Genomic DNA, 20,727 nt, shown 5'->3' with positions numbered 1-20,727 from the left:
AACTCATTTCCAATGGAAATCCTGGTGACTAAATGCATGGTTGGTTAACTGCCAGGAAGAAATGGAAAAGGGACATATAACACTAAAATTTCTGAGTACTTAAGGGTGGGAGTGGGCATTTTGCAGACAGGAAGTTAAGGAGAGGAATCTTAAAATGCTTTATCACATGATAAGCAGGTTTGGAGCAACAGGAATTCCATTTCCTCTCCTCCTGTACCCCCTCAAAAAAAAAACCATGCAACAGAGGGTCCCTCAGCACACTGGAGACTATTTTGAGGGCATTTGGGGAGCTGAAAAGGGTGGAAGAGGAAGCTGTGTTGCATTCATGGTAGTCTGTTGTGCAAGAGGAGCTGCAAGGCTGTTGCATGCAGCTCTTGTAGGTCATCTATAAGATGGTGGAATTCTGATCCCAAGAGACCACTGCTCATCCCTGTTATCTTTCTTAAGGCAAACTTAGAGTGTTTCTTTTTAAGCTAGGTTTTTCTATGAATTACTAGTGGAGCTGCTCTTCCTCTCCTCAGTTTGTTTGGGGAATTATTATTTTTTTAAAGCCAACATGTGGTATGGCATGGTCATTTCGAAATGCATGATGTTGCTACTTTATCCCTACGTTGCATCTTCTGCCGGTTTTAAACTTAGGCCGCATCCAAAAGAACCACAAGTTACAGCGTTTCGTCAGGAAGCCAAGGGGCATGCACCAAACAAAACTGTAGGACCGCAGGCACAAACCCAACACCTTCATGAATACCATGCTGAATGCACAATAATGGGTTTTGTGTTTTTTTAAAAGATGTCTGGAGGGGCCCTCAATCTCACACACAAATGAAGCACCAGCTAAAGAAAAACAAACTCACACTTCACATAGCCTGGAGTGGTTTTGCATCGAAAGGCTCCCTCCTGTGGTGGAAGCACTCCATGACTTATGAGAAAGTCTAGACAGGAGACTGGCAGAGGCCCACACTTGTTCCTGGCAGTTCTAGAATGGCTCTCTGGGACTCATGGTCCTTTCCGACCAGGCAAGACAGTGCTTCTAAGCCATCACTATGTGTGCTTCGGGGCTGATTTGTTGAGTGCGCAGAAGAACATATTCATTTAAAATCAGGGGTGGGGAACCTGTGGCGCTCTATAGACTTCAAGCCCCATCCTCCCTGACCACTGGCTGGGTGTGATGGAAGTCGGGAATCCAACATCTGAGGGAGGGCATATCTCTCACCCCCATTTATATGGGTCTGTTGTTCCACAGTCTGTTTTCGTGAGGGAAGAAATGAGCAAGCTCCCTTGCAGTGGATTGCCATACGCTAAACCAGGGTCTCCAGCTGTTTCTGGACTACAACTCCCATCACCCCTAGCTAGCAGGGCCAGTGGTCAGGGATGATAGGAATTGTAGTCCAAAAAACAGCCAGAGACCCAAGTTCGGGAAACCCCGAAAGTATGCCCTGTAAACAACTGTTAGGCTGAAACATCTGTTGATGTGTTATTTGTGTGCTTTCCAACCTGAGATGGGGGAAAAAATTAAAACACATAGAGCAACCTAATCAAATCCTTGCCACCCTGCATTGCAACTAATGTTAGATTATACGAAGCCAAAATAAAGGAGGTGTGTATACCTTGTGTCATCCCAGTCAGGGTAAACTCCAGTGAGGGACCCTCTGGAATCGGCAGAGTATTTGTAAACCACTAGCAGGCACTGTTTACAAAGATCTACTATTCGTTGGCAACACTGGATCTGATCGTCAGTCACCGCTTCTGTGCTTCTACTGAATATCGTCTCCCAGGAGCTCCTGTTGGCATGGAAACAGACATGACCTCATGTTTTCTGTCACAAATAGCAATCTAAAAGCTTTACTGCTCTACAGGAGAGATTTAGCCATGGAAGAAGGAAGAGGAATAATGCACGACCTTGCCCATTTACAGTAAAGAGCCTACCCTATTTCACCAGCAGACGGTAGGAAATATAAAACACAAATGAGTAAGTTAACCTTCGGCTTTCGGGGGCGGGGAGGGAGAAGCCCACAAGCCAGTCGTTCGGCGAGCGTCTCGAAGCTTCAATGGCAGAACCCTTTAGTGTCGGCATAAGATACGCCACATTGACGTTGCTTTCATAAAATGCAGGACGCAGATCAAGGGTTTGTGCAACCATCTGAAGTCTCTGATGGAGCATCATAACAGTTGCTAAACAAAAGCATGACTGGAATACAGACCTTCATGTTGGACAGCCATTATATTAGCTTATGAAGGGAACAACAACAAAAGCAATGTTTTAATGGAATAAAAAAGCAACAACCCTAAATGTGATGTGTCTGTAAAGGATCCTTGTTGCTGAGTTGGATCCTCAGGAGAAGCATCCAACTGGATAAGCTTTGGTTGGTACATGCCAGTCATAAGAGCGGATGGCCCAGTTTTTGCTCAGCGAAGTCACAAAGCTTGCCCTTCTGTTCTTACCAATGGATTTCCCAATATATTGGTCTGATACATGGACCAATAGATCCCAACTCTGACTGCTTGGAAGCCTATTTTGGCATTGTTGTTTAGTTGTGTCCGACTCTTCGTGACCCCATGGACCAGAGCACGCCAGGCACTCCTGTCTTCCACTGCCTCCCACAGTTTAGTCAAACTCATGCTGGTAGCTTTGAGAACACTGTCCAACCATCTCGTCCTCTGTCGTCCCCTTCTCCTTGTGCCCTCCATCTTTCCCAACATCAGGGTCTTTTCCAGAGAGTCTTCTCTTCTCATGAGGTGGCCAAAGTATTGCAGTCTCAGCTTCAGGATCTGTCCTTCCAGTGAGCACTCAGGGCTGATTTCCTTAAGAATGGATAGGTAATCAGCCCTGAGTGCTCACTGGAAGGACAGATCCTGAAGCTGAGACTCCATTTTTTAAAGCACTGTTTAATAAATATGTGCATGAACTGATGTTTACCAGAAAGAGTATTTGTGCAAACATGCTTAGGGTTGCACGGCCGGTCTCTCCCAAAAGATAATGTACTCCACAGTTGCCTTTTCTTCGCCACTGGTGCTCTAATGGCCAGGGGGGAGAGAAGCAACTGAAAAGTGGATTGAAGGAAGATTTGGATACTGCATATTCCCTCAACACATCCCTAAGAAGGTAGGGGAAATAAATATGCCAGGCCCTGGAGCTGCCACACTTCTTTCCCATCCAGCCACACATACACATGCCTCTCTTGCCCTAGCCAACATCCACTCTGCCTGCCATAGGGACAGAGCAGCAGGGATTCTGGTTGCAAAAGTTAAGGCAGCCAAGCAGTAAAACACCCTAATCTGTGCGGTCTTAGCGCAGACCATTAAATCGAACAGGACACAGATGTTGAGGAGTTCAAGGAGGTCCCATCCATCCTTATCAAAAGTTCTAAACCATCACCATTCTGGAAGAAAATTCTGAGAACATTTAAGATTTAGTAAGGAACTCACTATGAGAAAATAATAATAATAATAAACCCGCAGCACTAAAAAAAATGGTGCTTTTATGTTAAGGAAAGTCATGACAGTTACAAGGTAATATATTGCTTCTTACCCTGAATTGCAGAAACAGTTCCACAGACCTTGACCATGGCTCCATAGCAGGCGATTAAACACACGATTAAGGAGTCGGTACAAATGTAAACATTCAACATCTGAAACTCCCCAGACACGCTGCAGAACTGAGCGGGTGCTCGCTTTCACAATATCTAAAACCTGAGGAAAGAATTATAGTAAGCAGATAAATAAGTAAATAAAGGAATACTTAAAAAACAAAAACTCGAAGACCAATGTTGTGCCAGCAAGCCTCTAGGAATAAATACTTAAAATACCAACGACAAAAAGACAAAGATGAAAGGCTAGGTTTTAAAATTTGACACATGGTTATGACAAGTGCCTGCAATTGAAACAAATGAGATCAGATCAAAATTTTATTAGGCGTGTGAAGAACATTTTATCTCACTCATTTGCGAGGAGAATAACAAAAGTACTTTTTGTGGATAAGAAAGGGATATCCATAAGGAGGATGAACAGGTTTCGACAAACTCTGAGTACACTTTGATTTCTCTGAATTGTGTATCAAAACTTTCTGCTAATCACAACTAATCACTCCCACAGGGGTGCTTCCAGACTTGCATAACTTGAGTGGTGAGCCCATTTACCATGTTTTGCTGAGATGTGTTCGGTTTTTTTCTTAAAGGATCGACTTCAAAGGAACCCAATTCTTCCTGTTTTTCAGCCTAAAGCAGCTAAACCCAACACTGAGAAGCCTGCAATGTCATGAGATCAATTCCCCCTCCGTCTCCAGAGCAGGTTTTCAACGTTTACAAAACCTGAAATGCTTCTGCTGGCTGTATTTGCATGCGTTCTTTGTTTTTAAATAAAGCAAGGAATGAACGTTCACTTGAATTAATTTTGTGCTGCACTTTGTTGTTGTTTTTTAAAAAGGCAAACAGCCTGTGCTTGACACACAGAGGAAGGAACAAGATAACCAAGCAATTAATTAGCGTTTAATTTGCTGATCATTATATCGCTGGCATTTTAAGCACAGGTGAAAAATAGGCTCGCCCCGTTGCGAAAATATATACTTCCGGTTCCTGTTTTCTGTTACTCGAGTACCGGGAGGAGGTCTCCTGGTGGGACAGAACCACAGCAACAGCCCTCAAACAACAGCAGCACTGTTGCTTACTAGTAAGAGGAGGGAGAGGGAGGGACGAGAGGGAGGGGGGACGTCAGGGCTGCTTGAATGAATGGACCACTGATTGGCTCTGCCAAGGCATTCACACAGCCCCTATCTAACCCCATTTTCTCCTGGTAGGTGGCAGAGGATGCTGCTGTCAGGAATCTATTGCTGTGGCTTGCCCCTCTGGGAGAACCACTCCTCTTCTGCACCTACCCTTAATTGCATTTTACAGACTAGCACTACAGTGCTTGTTTTCAAAGTTTCAATGCTGTCTTTCCACCTAAAATAATGCCCACATCCAGTTTAACAGAAGGAAACAATGGTCTAATGCAGCCAAACCCTATACAGTGGTACCTCGGGTTAAGTACTTAATTCGTTCCGGAGGTCCGTTCTTAACCTGAAACTGTTCTTAACCTGAAGCACCACTTTAGCTAATGGGGCCTCCTGCTGCCGCTGGGCTGCTGGAGCATGATTTCTGTTCTCATCCTGAAGCAAAGTTCTTAACCCGAGGTAATATTTCTGGGCTAGCGGAGTCCGTAACCTGAAGCGTATGTAACCCGAGGTACCATTGTACACTATTTTTAAAAAAACAAACAAACTGAATTGGGAATTTTTTACCACTGTGTTCAGCTTATAAGAGAAGCTGGGGAGAAAAGAGCTGCAAGGTTCTCGTATAAACTCTAATTTGCCTTTCCTTTTTGTGTGTGTGTTTCAACATGTACCACTCTGTCATCAAGCTCAATCCAATCTTTTCTGCCATTCAGAGTAGTTCTACCTCTTTTTCACAACCCAGCTAATAACGTAACTGTGGGCCATAGGGCTGGTTTCTTGGACTAAGGTTGCAATGCCAAACCTGCTTACTTGGGGACAAGCACCAAATAACTCAGTGGGACTTACTTCTGAGTAAACATCTATGGGATTGTTCTGTGAGTGGCATAGCAAGGCGCTTTAAACGGCGTGTGAACTTTTGCCACAGGAATCTACCCCGGGGATACATGCAGAGCTTGGGAAGATAAATTAAGACTCCCTTCACATGAAATCAACTCACTTTGCCTTAGGACACTAGCTTCCTCATTTCAATTCATTTCAGTGTGTTGACTACAAGTCACTGACTCAGTTCTTGGCACAATTAACTTATCAATTCCAATCTTCTGCAAATGAGGGTTAGAGGTTCATAGGCTAAACGCTGGACCAACAGCTTCCACTCAACATCAAAATGTGAAACCATAAGCATAAAATGATTGCAGGGACCGTTCTGTGCCTCTAAGGCTAATTGCATATGAATTTAACTAAAGATTCTGATTTCAAGAGGAACTTATTTAGGAAGGCATTCAGCCAAAAAGGGGGGGGCAGGGAAGCTGGCAGGGTGGGGAAGGTAAATTAGCACTTCTTAAACAGACCAGTATAGATGTATGTCAGGATTCACAGAAGCCTGAACATCCACAGGTAAGTTTATATACAATGTACAGGAATTAAGATTCACAAGGGGAACGGCCACTGCACAATTTTTGCAATTGTGTTTTCTATTGTGATTTCCACCTTCTGCAAAAAGAAAGGATATTTTGCCCCCCAAATATGAAAGATTGTAGAACAGCACACATATGTGCTTTGTAACTACAATCTGCTGTCATTTATAAAAGAAAAAGAAGGAAATTGTCCTTTTTTTATTTAACTTTCCTGCAAATTGCAGATTACAGTCAAGCTGAAAGGTGCCGAAATCGGAATACAAAACCGCACTGTGAATCCTGCTTGTGCAGAACCTTCACAAGAACAATCTCTCCACATTTAAGCGCCTACACAAGGAAGCCTTGCCCTTTTGATCCATCTCTATTTTTTTACGGCAGGCAGACTGTGAGGCCTGCTTTGCACAGCCATTTTTACAGTACTAAACCGTGGCTAATATTAATGGCTCTGCTTGTGAGTGGAAGGGATACGAAAGTCCTGAGATTCGCTCCCACAACGATCACATGTACCTCCTATGCGCAAGAACCAGGAGAAAACCCTCACCTAACTATCCAAGCTTGCAAGATAACCTGCGCATAGTTTTCTTGCTAAGGTGACCTGCTCAAGTAATGCCGCCATTTATCCAACTATTAATACTTTCCAATGTACTGCACCTTTATACATCCTCTGGGCAATAATGCATCATCTCTAGCATTGCATCCTTGGGATAATGTGCACAGGCACATTCTCAGATTATCCACGTTGCCCAGAAGATGTGCAAAAGTCTGCTGGAGAATGCATGCGTTGAATCAGGAAATGTGCACAATGACCTGTTCGTGGAGAAACAATGTGCATATACTCCTCAATAATATGTGGATATTAGTCATTCAGCTCACCTTACCCCTAACACATAAACCAGCAGGTGATGGACCATTTAGTGTATCTGCCAGATCATTCTGCAGCTAGAGTGTCTGCCTCCATCTTATATGCTATGCCACTACTAGCTACGCCCCTTAATTGAAATCTTTAAAAAAAGCCTTCGACTATATTTGTTATTGTTGCCTGTCCTTCTCCCCAACAGTTCCCTTCCCATATGGTGGCATATGGACAGGCCGAGCTTCTGTACTTTTGCGTCACGCTCGGAAAACCTTGGGCCTCAAGGTCAATGCGAAACCTTAAGCGATCTGTTTAACTGCATCCTTAAAAATGACTCTGATTGCTCAAAGAGGTTAGGATTAAACACACGGAGAAGCCTACGGCAAGGCACTGCTGCCAAAAGACGTCGAGAGCTCATCAGCGCTTCAGGTAATATTAGCCCCCTGAGTCATCAGGCATGTCTTTGCAAGCTGAACAAAGACATCCGCCATTTGCAGAAGTGCCATTTTTCTTCGTAATGACCTAGTATATCATCTTGACCCAGACTGTGTGCCTGGGGTACCACTTATACTTGTCAGAGGAAGAAAGCAGATACACTTACTGTTTGGGGGGAGGGTGTGTGTGTGTGTGTGTGTGTGTTTTCATCCTACACGGAAAACACAGTCTACAGTGCTTTTAAGAACAGCCTTGCACTGGAGAAAACTGGATGGTTGAATATGCAATTCTGAAGAGCTATGCAAGAGGAAGCAGAACTACAGGAATCAGTGCAATCAGTGAAATACTTCTAACCTAGTAGTTCATAGAATAGTAGACTTGGAAGGGACCCTGAGGATCATCTAGTTCAACCCTCTGCAATGCAGGAATATGCAGCTGTCCCATCAGGGGATCAAACCTGCAACCTTGCTGTTATCAGCACCATGATCTAACCAACTGAGCCATCCAGGCTGATCCCCCCACAAAAAAAACCCCTGCTGATTGTGACACTCCAGTTCCTTGGACCAGAGAACTACTTTTGGCTTCCATTACTATAAACCATGGTTTGTTTAAACTCTTGTTAATAAGAAGAAGTCAAGATTAAACAGTGGTTTCGGGATCTAATTTGCTCACCAGCTAGAGTTGAAGCAAACCACAGTTTCCAGAGTTCAGGTGCCACAGGGAACAGTGTTGTAGAAATATGATTTTGTTTAAAATAAAAACAGTCTCCTCGTTGTAGGTGTGTCAGAGGAAGGAAAGGGAAAGGCCTGTGAACAAGATGCTTATTGCGGATCATTCTTCTAGTGAGGCACCCTGGTTTCTTGCTACATCTGAACTGACCTATGGATTTGGCAACCTAAACGACCTTTAAAAATGGGCACAATACTTACTGCTTCTTACTGACCCTCAAGAATACCAATTTTTTAAAAGTTCAACTGAGATAAGACATTACCAGATAAATGACCAATGCAGTTAAGAATTCATTAAAAGTGTTATTTCTAATGGCTAACACACTATGAGAGGAGTATGCACCACTCACCTTCCTCTGTTTTGCAGAGTCTAGTTTAATTAACCAATATGAGGCCACTTTTGATTTATGGAATTTCCAATTATCCATAATCTGTATAAAAGACAAAAAAAATCAATTAAAATGATGTTATTTCTGAAGAAATCAAACTACTGCCATAGGTACAATAAGATGTTTCCCCATCGGTGCAACTGCTCTAATGGGGACAAATGCCAGCCACCATAAAGCAAGGGAAATGGCAGCCATGCACATGTGAAAATAGTCTGAAAATAAGCCCATACGGTTAGGGCCAAACTGCGTACCTCCTAATGCGTCCCACTTTTGAAACTGTTGCTTTGTAGCACACATTTGTGGACTGCAAGGTGGGGTTTTTTTAATGTATATAAAAAATACAGGGTGAGTCTTTTAAAAGAGGCCCTGTAGAACATGTGTATTCTGTATCCACAGGGCCTCTTTTAAAGGACTCACCCTGTACTTCGCAATACAGTGGTACCTCAGGTTAAGTACTTAATTCATTCCGGAGGTCCGTTCTTAACCTGAAACTGTTCTTAACCTGAAGCACCACTTTAGCTTATGGGGCCTCCTGCTGCCACCGCGCCGCTGGAGAACAATTTCTGTTCTCATCCTGAAGCAAAGTACTATTTCTGGGTTAGCAGAGTCTATAACCTGAAGCGTCTGTAACCCGAGATACCACTGTACAGAAGCCTGTTAAGGATCTGTAGTTCTACCAAGTAGTATTTCAAGCTGCACCACCAGATGGTGCAAAGAGTAACTGAGAAAGATTGTGGGGATGGTTTAAAAACTAGCCGTAAGGATGGTGGGTGAAGAAGGGAGGGGGATCATTTGAAATGTCCCAGTTTACAGGTCAAAGGGACAGAAGAGCAAAAGGAAAAGAAAAACAATACTGTTAGGCTTATGGACCTTTTCTGCTGCTAAACAACAACAGGAGGAGTAAAAAGCCACTGGGTGAGAACAGCCTAGCAAGGTTCGGAACTAAACTTTTTCCCCCAGGTGTCAAAAAAGGTTATTTATGTATGCCACTACTGTGGCCCGTGTTTCGTTAGCCCAAAAATGGAAAACGAGCAATGTCCCAACCAAAGAAGAATGGTAACTTAAGTTGACGGAATTTGCGCAGCTTGCAGACTTAACATATAGAATAAAGGAACAAGAAGAACATATGTTTAGAGAAGATTAGAAAACGTTTATTGGATATATGGGATAGAATTGTGTACAGCTGAAAACGCAGGCAGCATTAAGATAAATTCAACAGTGTAAATAAGTTTTGACGGATGCAATAATGGAATACTGAATGGTATAGTTTTTGTAAAATATGCAGGGCTTTATGGTATGTAAAATGAACCATGGGAAAGAGAAGAAAGGAAGTCAGAGATATTTTAAAGATGTAAAAATGAATACTTTAAAGTGTAAAACAAAAAATTCAATAAAAATTATATACAAAAAAAAAAAGGAACGGAAGTTTCAAAAAGATGCCAACGTCAGAAGAAGTGAACCGCAGGGGAGTACATTTGGCATTTTACAGAAGGTCAAATCAATAGCCTGGTGTCTGTTTTGTCAAAGGTATTAAGAAGTCTGGGAAGGGTGGCTGGTCTGATCAACTTGGTACCATCCTGTTAGCTCTCACTGCAATCTCTCCAGCACGTCAGCTGCCCAAACCCTGCCTTCCGTACAATCTTATGGGTAACATAGAGTGCCCATGGGTATGGCCATAGCGGTTGCTGTTAAGGGTGGCATCTAGAGAAAAGTTCTCGCGGTCACCTGTGAGTGTGGAAACAGCTGCATGTGTGCATGCAGCATGCATGCATGGTTTGATAGCCGGCATAGCTAAGGAAATGGCGCAGCTGCTGCTTCCACATGGAGGGAACTATGTTGAACTGGCTTTTGGAGGGGCGGGTGCATCTACGAGTCATTGTCTAACCACTGGCCCAAAGTCAGGATCTTCTTCTGCCAAAATCTCAAGAGGAAAAACCTTACATGATCCAGATCTCCAAAGGTGCTTGAAGAACCAACCACGAAACATGAGAAGCTGCTTTATACCAGGTCAGGCTATCTGTCCATCTATGGGAGGCCAACGTTTTGTTCTCCTGATGGTGTTGGACGCAAACTCCTATCAGCCCAGTTAGTGTGGCCAATGGCCAGGGATAATGGGAGGACTAACTAACCTACACTGGTCAGTTCAAATGTTAAAAATGTGTTATAAAAATGTGACACCAGAGGGCACTGTAGAGCAGTGATCCATCGTCAATGGGAAATTGCATTGAGAGATACATTACAGGTTTTTTAAAGTGTTTTTTTCAAATCAGTGTCGATCCGGCTGTAGTCCAGTAATTATCTGGAGAGCACCACACTGGCTAAAATGAATCTGGCTCAATGTTGTCTACTCTGACGGGCAGCCTCTCAAGCAAACAAAAGTCTTTTCCACCCATTGATCCTCCCCCGCCAAGAGATGTGCCTAGCTTCGAAGTTACAGAGTTCCATATGACTCAGGCAAGTAAGCCAAGCCGCGTGGCCCAAGAAGAAGTTTATTAGGATTATTTTATTGTTTTGCTGTGCGTATTCTTATGCTATGTGCTATGTTTTCATTATTATGCTGTGTGAATTATGTTCTTAATACCCTGGGGGTCTTTGGATAAAGGGCAGGATATAAACTGTACCAAACAAATGTCCTGGAGAAAATTCCTTTCCAACATCAAATCGTGATTTCAGCAAAACTCATCAAGCAGGATAGGTAAGGGCTGGAACAAAGGTTGCTTGGGGATACTAAAGCCCCTCGTTTCTCTGACCATGTTTACTGTGTGGATGTTTTTCACTGTTATATTACACATACGCAGTGATGGCTATGGAGACAGTGTGGTGCAAAGGCAGAGGATTCTGCTACTGAGTGGGAACCTGGGGTGTGGGTAAGGAACATGCCCTCATTAAAGAGTGTCACCTCGTCCATCACCTTTGTAGCCTCGTCGTCAAATAAACACCCGGTTGCTTATAATTTTCCCTTCTCCGATACTCACGTCTTCAAGTATTAATTCTGCGTCTTCATTATTTTTCCCTGGGTATCGGATCTTCATACTAGTGAAAATGACCAGCGACTCCTTTGTGAGGGCCTCTTCTTGCTCTTTGGCTCTCTGTTGTCTTTCCGTCTGCCAAGAGAGAAGAGTGTTATCTGGCTGTGTCGCGGGGTGGGATTTCAAAGTCACATGAGAAGCAGAGGTGAGGAACACTTTTCTTGCTAATGTTCTGCTTAGAAGAACCGAGCGGGGAAATTCAAAACCAAAATACATAAACAAAATGTTGGGATTGCGGGGAGTATGCTACAGAATTCAATGGATCTTGGATTTCACTGCCTTTTGTGGAAAAGAACCTTTGCAAACATGAATCAAAACACAGACACATTCCAGGAGGAGGAGGAGGAGGAGACTTCAGGCAAAGGCATGTTTGTATTGATCAGTACATTATAGTGCATAAAATGATTAATAACTTGGAAGATCTCTCTCTGTGTGTGCTGTTTTTATGGATCTTAAAAAGGGCCTTTGATACAGTAAATGAAATATATAGAATCGAAAGTATATGATGCATCTGCAAGATTTCTAATGCTGAAACAAGAGATCGTAACGAAGCAATATATAATACTGGACTTAGTATTATAGTTTTGTAGGATGTGTGTACAGTAAAACAGCTCTGAAAATGATGCAGAATGTATTGCTTTGACATTAGCGTCTGCTTTGCTGGCATTTATATATTCCTCAATATTTATAGCAGTGCCCTAACCACTTTTCTTCGGAGGTAAATCCAATTGATTTAACTGACACGTGTTTCCAACTAAGTGTGTTTGGGATCACCACCTCAGTTTCTGCTGATCTGTGGAAGCGGTATTTAATCTAACAGCAACGACTCACTAAATCTATTTTATCTCACAATTCACAACAAACATTTTATCTTTACCAAATGATTAGTTTTCCAGCAATCTAAAAAATTAAAAAAAATCGATTTTTTTTCATGCTGTTGGTCAGCTGCAGTACATTATTCTTAATTACACAACAATAACGTAAAACTATAAGCTCGCTGTCAGTATTTAGCCCTCCTACTCTGCAAGTGATTTTCTTCACATTATTAAAAGAAATACGTCTCTTGCTCTGTCAGATAAATAACACGGGGCTTAAGCAGGATCTCTCTACCAGAAGATGTAGCACTCCATTTTTTTAAAAAAGAAGAGTCACTAAATATTCATTTAAATGGGCACCACATTTTCAGTACATCGTTACAGTGACAGAAGGGTTCCATATAGGCGACAGACTTCATTTTAAAGCCTTGTTATACTCTCACCTAGAACCACATTAACTCATGCGAAAAACCTCAGCCGGCTTAAAGATCGCTTTGGGTTACTTTTAACTTTCAATTTTGCGTAACAGAAGGTTGTTCTATTTTATTGTTGGTTGCGTTTATTTGCTGCAGTTGCAGGCCTCTGATTATAGCAGTTTAATGATGCAGGAACCAATTTCTGTTTTTGTCCTATCCTATAAGCCTCCATCGGGGTCCCATAGAACCATGAGGTCAGAATAAAAATGTCAACGTACATACACGGCCACATGGAATGATTCAGTCACCTCACGCATTTGCTCCCTCACCACAGCAAGCAGGAAGCCAGCCTCTGGAGAGTGAGAACTACCTACAAAACCTGGAGCTATAGATAGAATCACAGAATCTTAGAGCTGGAAGGGACCCAAGGGTCATCTAGTCCAACCCTCTGCAATGCAAGGATCTCAGCTAAAGCATTCGGCTATAGGTGATGATTCCCATCCCCTCTGCAGTCCCAAATCTGGGTTGAGTACCAAAGCTCCACACTCGCTGGCCTCCAGCTCCACAATGTCATGTCCCTGTGGAGGAGACCTATGGAGCAAGGCAGGCTGTTCGTTGCAGCACCACGGAGAGCTACTAGTGAGCAACTTGCTCCAGCTAAGGTTGGCAGCAAAGCAATCGCCTTTGACCTTCTGTCTCCAATCCACCTCTCCTAGCCTCTGTCCCCTTGTGGAAAAGATAAGTCTCTTCAAGGGCCAACCCTCTGGGTCTGAAGATGTCTCCTACATTCCATGGGCTCTATCCTGGTGCACTCCTTGTGGGAGTGTGGGAGACACGTGGTTCCTCGGGCCCACTGGAAGGTACCCATGAGGCTCTGGCTCAAAAGGTTCCAGTGCTCTGGCAGCTGGTTCAGTGGGCTCCTGCCTGCCAGCTTCAGGCTCAGTGGCCCCCTGATTACAAGTGTCCTCGTTATTGCTGGGTTCTGGAACCTGAACATTCCCTGTAGCTTCTTCATGGACCACTCTGGTAAAAGATGGCTTGAAGGAAGCTTGTGGGTGAGGGAGGTAAGAACATTTCTTTGCCTGCAAATATCATTCATCTTGCCTCATCCAGCCTCCACCCCAGTGTGGCTGTGCAGCCACTGAACAATTGAGTATGTTTATATGTACTGGTGTAAGAAATCGCAAGAAAATATTCTGCACATATATTATTAGGAAATCTATAAAACACTGGGCTGTAAAACACATATAATGGTTCTTGGGAAGATTTGAACAGATGTGTCTTCTCATTCTCCTATCATCATCATCATCATCAACATCAACAACAACAACAACAACATCTCTATAATCATCATGATCTGTATTTGGTCATTTGGCTGTGCCTGAATTTCTGGCTTCCTTTGATTAAATTCTGTAATTTACTATAGTAGCCAAAACAACAACATCATTTTTCAATGTTCTAATGCTGTACATATAAAAGTAGCAATTGAGAAGCAAGGTTAGTTGTAATCACCAGTGCTACAGAACAAATCTATGCTGATTTGGAATCAATTCAACAGATTTTTCAAAATAAACCACAACCAACATGACTTGAAAAATATTTGGGAAAACATCACCAAAATAACATTCAAACACAATAAAATCCCACACCCATTATCCAAACCGTGGCTGTGTGAATTAACCAAATTCAGCATATCTGAATTACACCTTCTGAGTTTCCAAAATGGATTGGATATATCTCATTTGGTGTGTATAATAGGATGCTTAAATAATCTTTAGTTAACATTTATGAATCTTAAACTCATTTGGGTTAAGTTACCTGTGAATTGCTGGTTGCAGAACTAGAAATTTTAGGCTTGGATAATAAGAGGACACCACACCAAATCCCAAACAATTCACCTCCAGGTGTGATTTGCTAACTTACCACAGGAGAATGTACAGTACCCAGGTTGGCAGTATGAGACATTTTGCCTGCAGATGAACCTCTGTTTAAAGAGTGTGACCTACTCACAGAAGACGGGCGAGAAAGCTGCACCAAATTCTTGGCTGAGAAAGGGCGGTTTTCGGCGCCTTGCATTTGCATAGACAAGACTGAAATGGAGCGAGGGCAGCTCACAGAACGCCTCATAGGACCTGACAACGGCGTGGGCGATACGTAAGAAGGGACTTTCTTAAGAGGCCGCTTCCAATGCATTCTGCCTGCAAAGAGATACAACGCAGTAAATGAAAAGCGAAACACCCCTTTTTCCCTTTCTCAAACCAATGTGTTTTTTGTGTGTTTTTTTAAACAGGGATTCCCAACCTCTTCACCTGTCCAGGACATTTCTGGGATCCCTCTTTTCCCTTACAGAGTCCCAGTTCTGCTTGAGTGCCTTGTCTACCCACACTTCTCCTGCTGACATGCGCCAGGCAAGAGCCAAGATGCGCTACACTGCTGAGGAAGAGCCAATCAGAGGCATGTTCGCTCCCTTCCTGACATTCTTCCCCCTTCTTCTAATGCCCCAGTTCTTTGCCTCGGAAGTAAGCACTGAGCGGCGGGGATGGGTGAAGGAAAACTGAGAAGCCAAAGTTTCTGGTCCTTACACAAAGAATTTGTTATCGCCTCTAAAGTCCGAAATGGCTTAGGACCAGAAGACTGCCTCTTCCAACCTCCCAATCAATCCCCAGCAATGTAATGATAATATATTGGTGAGGCCCTTCTCTACATCCCACCGGTTTGTGAGATACAGTTGGCAGGGTTGTCCAACAGAGCCTTTTCTGCTGAGGCCCCCACAACATGGAAACTTCCTATCCTAGGAGGTTCACTTGGCCCTCTATTTACCAGTGTGCCACTGTAGACTCAAAACATTGTTACTTGAGAAAGCTTTTGGTGTGACTAGAGCTTGAATTTCTTTGTTTACTGCCTCTTTATCGTTCTGTTTCTTTCTTTCTTTCCTCCCCCCCCCCGATGCCTTTTGGCTGTTTCATCATTGACTGTTAGATTGGTTTTTACTGATATGAGTCACCCCAAGCGTTTCCTTAGAAATGGAAAAAAGCAAGATAGGTTTTCTAACGAAAAGACACATACAGGCAGCAAAAAGAAAGACGTGACTTTCCGTGACACTGAAAGCAGGCAGAGCTGAAACTGTGAGACTCTCAAATTATATCCATAGATATTTTGAGAAGCGCTAAAATGATTCAGGGTGCATTTTTGTGTTATACACGTGGAAAGAGGCGGGGACACAGACGAGATAGCTGAGTAAGGGGGTAGTTCAGAAGACCTCACATTCTCAGTATCTCAGATCCATAAATGGTCCCCAGTGGCTTTTTCGGATTCAGCAACCATGTGCACACATTTTGAAAAATAATAATATTAATGCATGCTTTCTGCAAAAGTTCATTAGCTTTGTATTTATCTAACTTACTGGATCGTTCTATTAATTTCCTGTCTTCAACATCAAATGAGACATTCCTCTCTTTCTTTGCATTTTCATATTCTTTTTCGGGTTCCTCCTCCCATTCAGATAGATCACTGCTGCTTTCACAGCTACTGCCGCTGCTGTTGTTCTTGGTCTTTTTCAAGAACTGCGCACTCTCTGGCATGGAATACAAGGGCTGGAGAGAAAGATGGAGAGAGGGAAGGAAAAAAAATGTATTAACATTTCTCTCCCGCCCCCTTCACTGTAACCTACTTCATTCTGGGGGGTTGGGAGCCTCTGTGACACTGCAAGGGACCGGGTCAGGCCCAATACATTTTGCTTCCTTCACTGGAGAAGCAAATGGTGCCACCTCCCCCACCCAAGCGAAGGTGCATAATTTTGGCACCTGAGGCAGAAAATCTCACGTGTGGCTTCCCTGCCAGTAAAAATACTTTGGTAACAAATAATGACACACAAATTCAGCTGCCTGAGACCACAACCTTTCTCTGCCTAACAATAGGGCCAGCCCCAATGGGATTGTAGCATGGAAAAGTAAATAATCTCCTATATGTGGGAACTGAATCTCTGTATTGTTCTCATACACACACACACTTTTACACACACACACACACACACACACACACACTGATTTGATTTTAAAGTTTGGTAACAATGGAAAGATTCAATAAATAGACCCAAAGAATACCAAGAGGGCTGCAGGTCCCCCAAAACTGCCCTAAAGTTTCCCCTTTCAAAATGCCGGTGTAATATTGGTGAGAGAAATGTAATACATGTCCACTAGACCTCTTTTAGGAAAAGGGGTTTCACATGCTTAGTTCTTTAAGCCACACTCATTCATATAATGTTTCCAATGTAGGTAAAACAAGGTTTTATAAAGCAGGTTTGGAAATAAAATAAAACACACCATCCAGACAGCACTGGGGGATAAAACCCTAAGCAATGAAAACAAGACTTGGCCCGGTAAGCCTCACTGTAATCCCATATGCACACGGGACGCTATATCCAGTCAGGGTCATTTATCTTTCAAAATATGAGAGAGAGAGAGACACAAAACAGCCACAGGAACCACTCACAAGGTCGGATAATTGTCCTCCCTCCCTCCATAAAGCAGATGCAAAACAGAACATCAGCACAAACAATCCTCTGGAAATGTAACATTTGTTGCAAGAAGACTGCCCCACTGGCCTTCGCAGCCATGACGGTTAATCTCTTTACCAGCTGAGCTGTTGGGTTTTTATTTGCCTGTTTTCGGATGATTTCTAAGTGAAAAGTAGGTCACTCGAGATAAAAACGAGCAATTTATCTTTGCAGAGCTGTGCTGCACGTTCAGCTGAGGGTAGTGATGTACCCAGCTGTCCTTCAGAGAATCCTTAAGCCTTGGTCCTTAACCGGGTGCCCCAAAAGGGGTCACTGGGGGAGGCAAAATTAAAGGGTGACTAAAAGCCCCAGCTTTACTACTGGGGCAAAACCTGCCCTAAAATGTCCTAGTTATTACTAGTAGCTGCCACCACCTACTGAATTAACAGAACTATATAAGACTTGGAGGCGAAACAGAGAGGAAGAGAATGCACTGGGGGGAAACGAGCCACAACACTGTCAGCCTGGGAGTTTGTGTGTCTGTTATATATAATGTGCATGTGCGTTATTTGACATCACGTTAACATGCAGTTTCTAAAAGAGATGCAATGCAAGGGAGTATATAAACAGATACAGCTGGCTTAGCATAAAAGTACTTCCTGTAAGAAAGTGAAAATGTGCCATCTAGAGGACATAAACGGCCAGTTCAGTGCAAAAATCAAAATAGGGAGGAAGGGAAGACAGAAGAAACATCCCGCTTGCAATCCATGTAGTTTTGGGGTGTCTTTTGTTTTAGCAAAAAGTAAAGGGAAGTATTAGAGTCTTATTGAAATTGTTCCCCAAGGGCAGGGAACCCTCCTATCAGTCTGTGGCATTAACCTTCTTGTCTGCAGCACGGGAGTGCTATCCTGATTTTACCAGTCCCAAACTTCAGAGGTGTTTAGAATGCAGTGACATACCTTCGGGCCACGTGGCCGGACAGATTTGCCCATTAGCTTCTCATCGTCCAGTTCACATTGTTCCAGAAGATCCAGTATGTCTTCTTCCTAAAAAAAGGGATGGGTGGGGGTTTAATCTCTGGATTAATATAAAAAGCCGGAATGCACACAAAATTATGAACATGGCCTCTTGCTTCTCATCAAGCAGAGGCTAGATTCCAAAAGGAAGGCATTATGTATTACTGTAGGCTTGCTGGAGCCTAATTAGGTTGGTACAGCTAACACAGATGCCCAATTGATGCCAAAAGAATCTTCTCGCATACATGCCTTTCAAGGTGGTAAGCAGAAAATTATGCCAGTAGGTGTACACTAGGAGCAGGGATGATGGCACAGGGATTCCAGCACAGCTTTTCATCTGAATGCTATCAAAAAATTCTACGTGGGATGAGGGGAAACTGCAGATTTGCGGTTGCGTCAAAGGACCACTGCCAAGTTTGGAGACCAGGATGTCGGGAGATGTTTCTTCCATCTCCCAAAACGTCTCCTTGAAGCTTTCAAAGACACATCATTACACAACCCCTCTCTACTAGGAGCCATTTGAAAATGGACAGACACTCACAGAGAAGGCACATTATTGGAGATAATGCTTAGCCAATGGAATGTCCAGTTTTGGCAGATGTGTTGGAACATCTGGATGAATGGAAACTATCTCGTTGACACTTCCTTTCACACACCGGCCTTGAACGCAGTCAGTTCATTGCCATAAGCTGGAGGAATTGTGTGCTGGAGGGAACCCTACTGAAAAACTCCACCGTGCTTATGGGAAGACTTGGCACCACACAACATCATGGAACAAAAGAGGGGTGAAGAAGCTCTGGCCATCCAGGTATTTGTAGAATCATAGAACTGCAGAGTTGGGTCACCTGGTTCAACCCACTGCAATGCAGAAATCTCAACACACAGTCCCCCATCCAATTTGAAACCATACCAAACCCTGCTTAGCTTTGAAAATGTGCTAGTGGTTTTATTGCCGCACCACTGTTTGTCACATGACAACTCTTGCCATCCCTATTGGCCATTCTGCCTGAAACCGATGGGAGTTGAGGTCCAATAACATTACCCATCCCTGGAACAGAAATGCAAATTGGGTGAATCAGTGGTCACCTTCATTCTTTTGAGGGGGTTGTTCATCTCTCGCTGAAGTGAAGCTGCTCTACCGGCAAGGAACGTCTGAAAGGCAGCGGCTAACAAGCCCTCATATTTTTCAAGTAGCAGCTTATCGTCAGGAGGGTAAATACGCCTACGGTTTAAACAGAAGAAGGAGAGGGGAAATTATGAAGTGTAGCCACAATCCAACAAGGTCACCACACACTGCACTGAAATGAACAGGAGTCATGTTAGAGTGGGGAAGTGGAAGTGAGCTTCCATTCATACCACAGAGATGTGCGTATTAGTTCGATCCCAGAGGCTTATGCGCAAAACCTCCGGAGGTAGGTTTTGTTCAGTGTTCACCAGCAACGTGAAGCATACACTGGTGGGGACTAAGTCTAGTCCAATTACTCTATGTGTGGTTTAACAGGGGTGTGGATAGGTGTTACGAGCTATAAAAAGCAAAGAAAAAAATGGGACAGGGCTAGTTCTTCTATGGATAGAGAGGAAGGTTTGAAACGCTGAATACTCACTGAAATGTCAACGTCAGGTATGCGCGAGGCATGAAACATTAACAAAATATTGCATTCATAATTCAGAAGTGTCAAGGCTGAGTTTAAGGGGCAGGAGGTGCTGCAAAAAGGAGTGGGAGATCCCACTGCTATCCTTGAAAAACAATAATCCGTCCTGAGCCATCTCTTGCTTTCTATAAGGCTGGGAGAAGAGGGTGCCAGCCACCCCTCTTGCCTTGTCTAGCACCTGTGCTATACCATCCAACAGCCCAAGACTGCCATAGACAGCTGGGGAGGTGAGAGGAGCAGAATTCATCCAGACTTTGGGGGCTCTCTTTATTTGGGGGCAGGGGCTTGTTGTTGTTCACAAAACTCTTGAAAGAGCAATGGCCCCATATAAATAAATGTACAAAGGACTACAGGAATCCTGTGGACCTACCGTTGAAGTGCCCATGTCGACTGGACATTTCATTGCCCTAAATGAGCAGACCCAAGGATGCTCAACACCTCCCTGTGGCTGTGCGTTTCAAGGCAAGACTGACTACGGGGCAAGTTTCTGCTTGGGGGCAGAGCCCATGCTTTGCAAACAGAAGGCTGCAGGTTCAATCCCTGCCAACTTTACTTAAAAGATCCAGGTAAGGTGATAAAGAAGATTCTTTGGGTGAAACCCTTAGATGATAAAGATGATTCTTTGGGAGAAACCCTTGAGAGTAGCAGGCCAGTTGGTGTAAAAAAATAATGGGCTAGATAGATAAATATTCTGTCTTGGTGCAAGTCAACTTCCTATGTACCTATGATTGGAAAGCTGCCTTTCAAAGACGGTTGTCCACCAATACCGATCTTCT

At 43.4% G+C, this 20,727-nt stretch overlaps 1 protein-coding gene and 1 long non-coding RNA gene across 6 annotated transcripts in view; one reads left to right on the top strand and one right to left on the bottom strand.

Moving 5' to 3' along the window:
- The window catches only part of TTLL7 (tubulin tyrosine ligase like 7), a 72,339-nt gene that overhangs the window by 6,765 nt on the left and 44,847 nt on the right, over nt 1-20,727 (bottom strand). For 3 of the 4 annotated variants that reach the window (XM_053391925.1, XM_053391924.1, XM_053391927.1), the window contains 8 exons: nt 19,386-19,521; nt 18,243-18,329; nt 16,192-16,381; nt 14,712-14,986; nt 11,504-11,632; nt 8,490-8,570; nt 3,530-3,690; nt 1,608-1,781 (listed from right to left, as the gene is read on the bottom strand). In XM_053391925.1, coding sequence (XP_053247900.1) covers nt 1,608-1,781; nt 3,530-3,690; nt 8,490-8,570; nt 11,504-11,632; nt 14,712-14,986; nt 16,192-16,381; nt 18,243-18,329; nt 19,386-19,521 — 1,233 coding nt within the window. The remainder of the gene's footprint in view (nt 1-1,607; nt 1,782-3,529; nt 3,691-8,489; nt 8,571-11,503; nt 11,633-14,711; nt 14,987-16,191; nt 16,382-18,242; nt 18,330-19,385; nt 19,522-20,727) is intronic. The other variant, XM_053391926.1, reaches the window with a different exon arrangement.
- LOC128415572 (uncharacterized) lies at nt 1,818-4,383 on the top strand. Of its 2 annotated transcripts, none has more exons than XR_008330992.1 (2): nt 1,818-1,969; nt 4,214-4,383. It is a non-coding gene; the product is annotated as an uncharacterized LOC128415572 (long non-coding RNA). The 2 variants fall into 2 exon arrangements; XR_008330993.1 differs by having other exon boundaries at nt 4,175-4,383.

The sequence above is a fragment of the Podarcis raffonei genome, chromosome 6 (assembly GCF_027172205.1).
Source record: "Podarcis raffonei isolate rPodRaf1 chromosome 6, rPodRaf1.pri, whole genome shotgun sequence".
NCBI classification, from domain to species: Eukaryota; Metazoa; Chordata; class Lepidosauria; order Squamata; family Lacertidae; genus Podarcis; species Podarcis raffonei.
The sequence above is the reverse complement of the archived record's forward strand: the minus strand, read 5'-3'. Positions and strand labels throughout refer to the sequence as shown.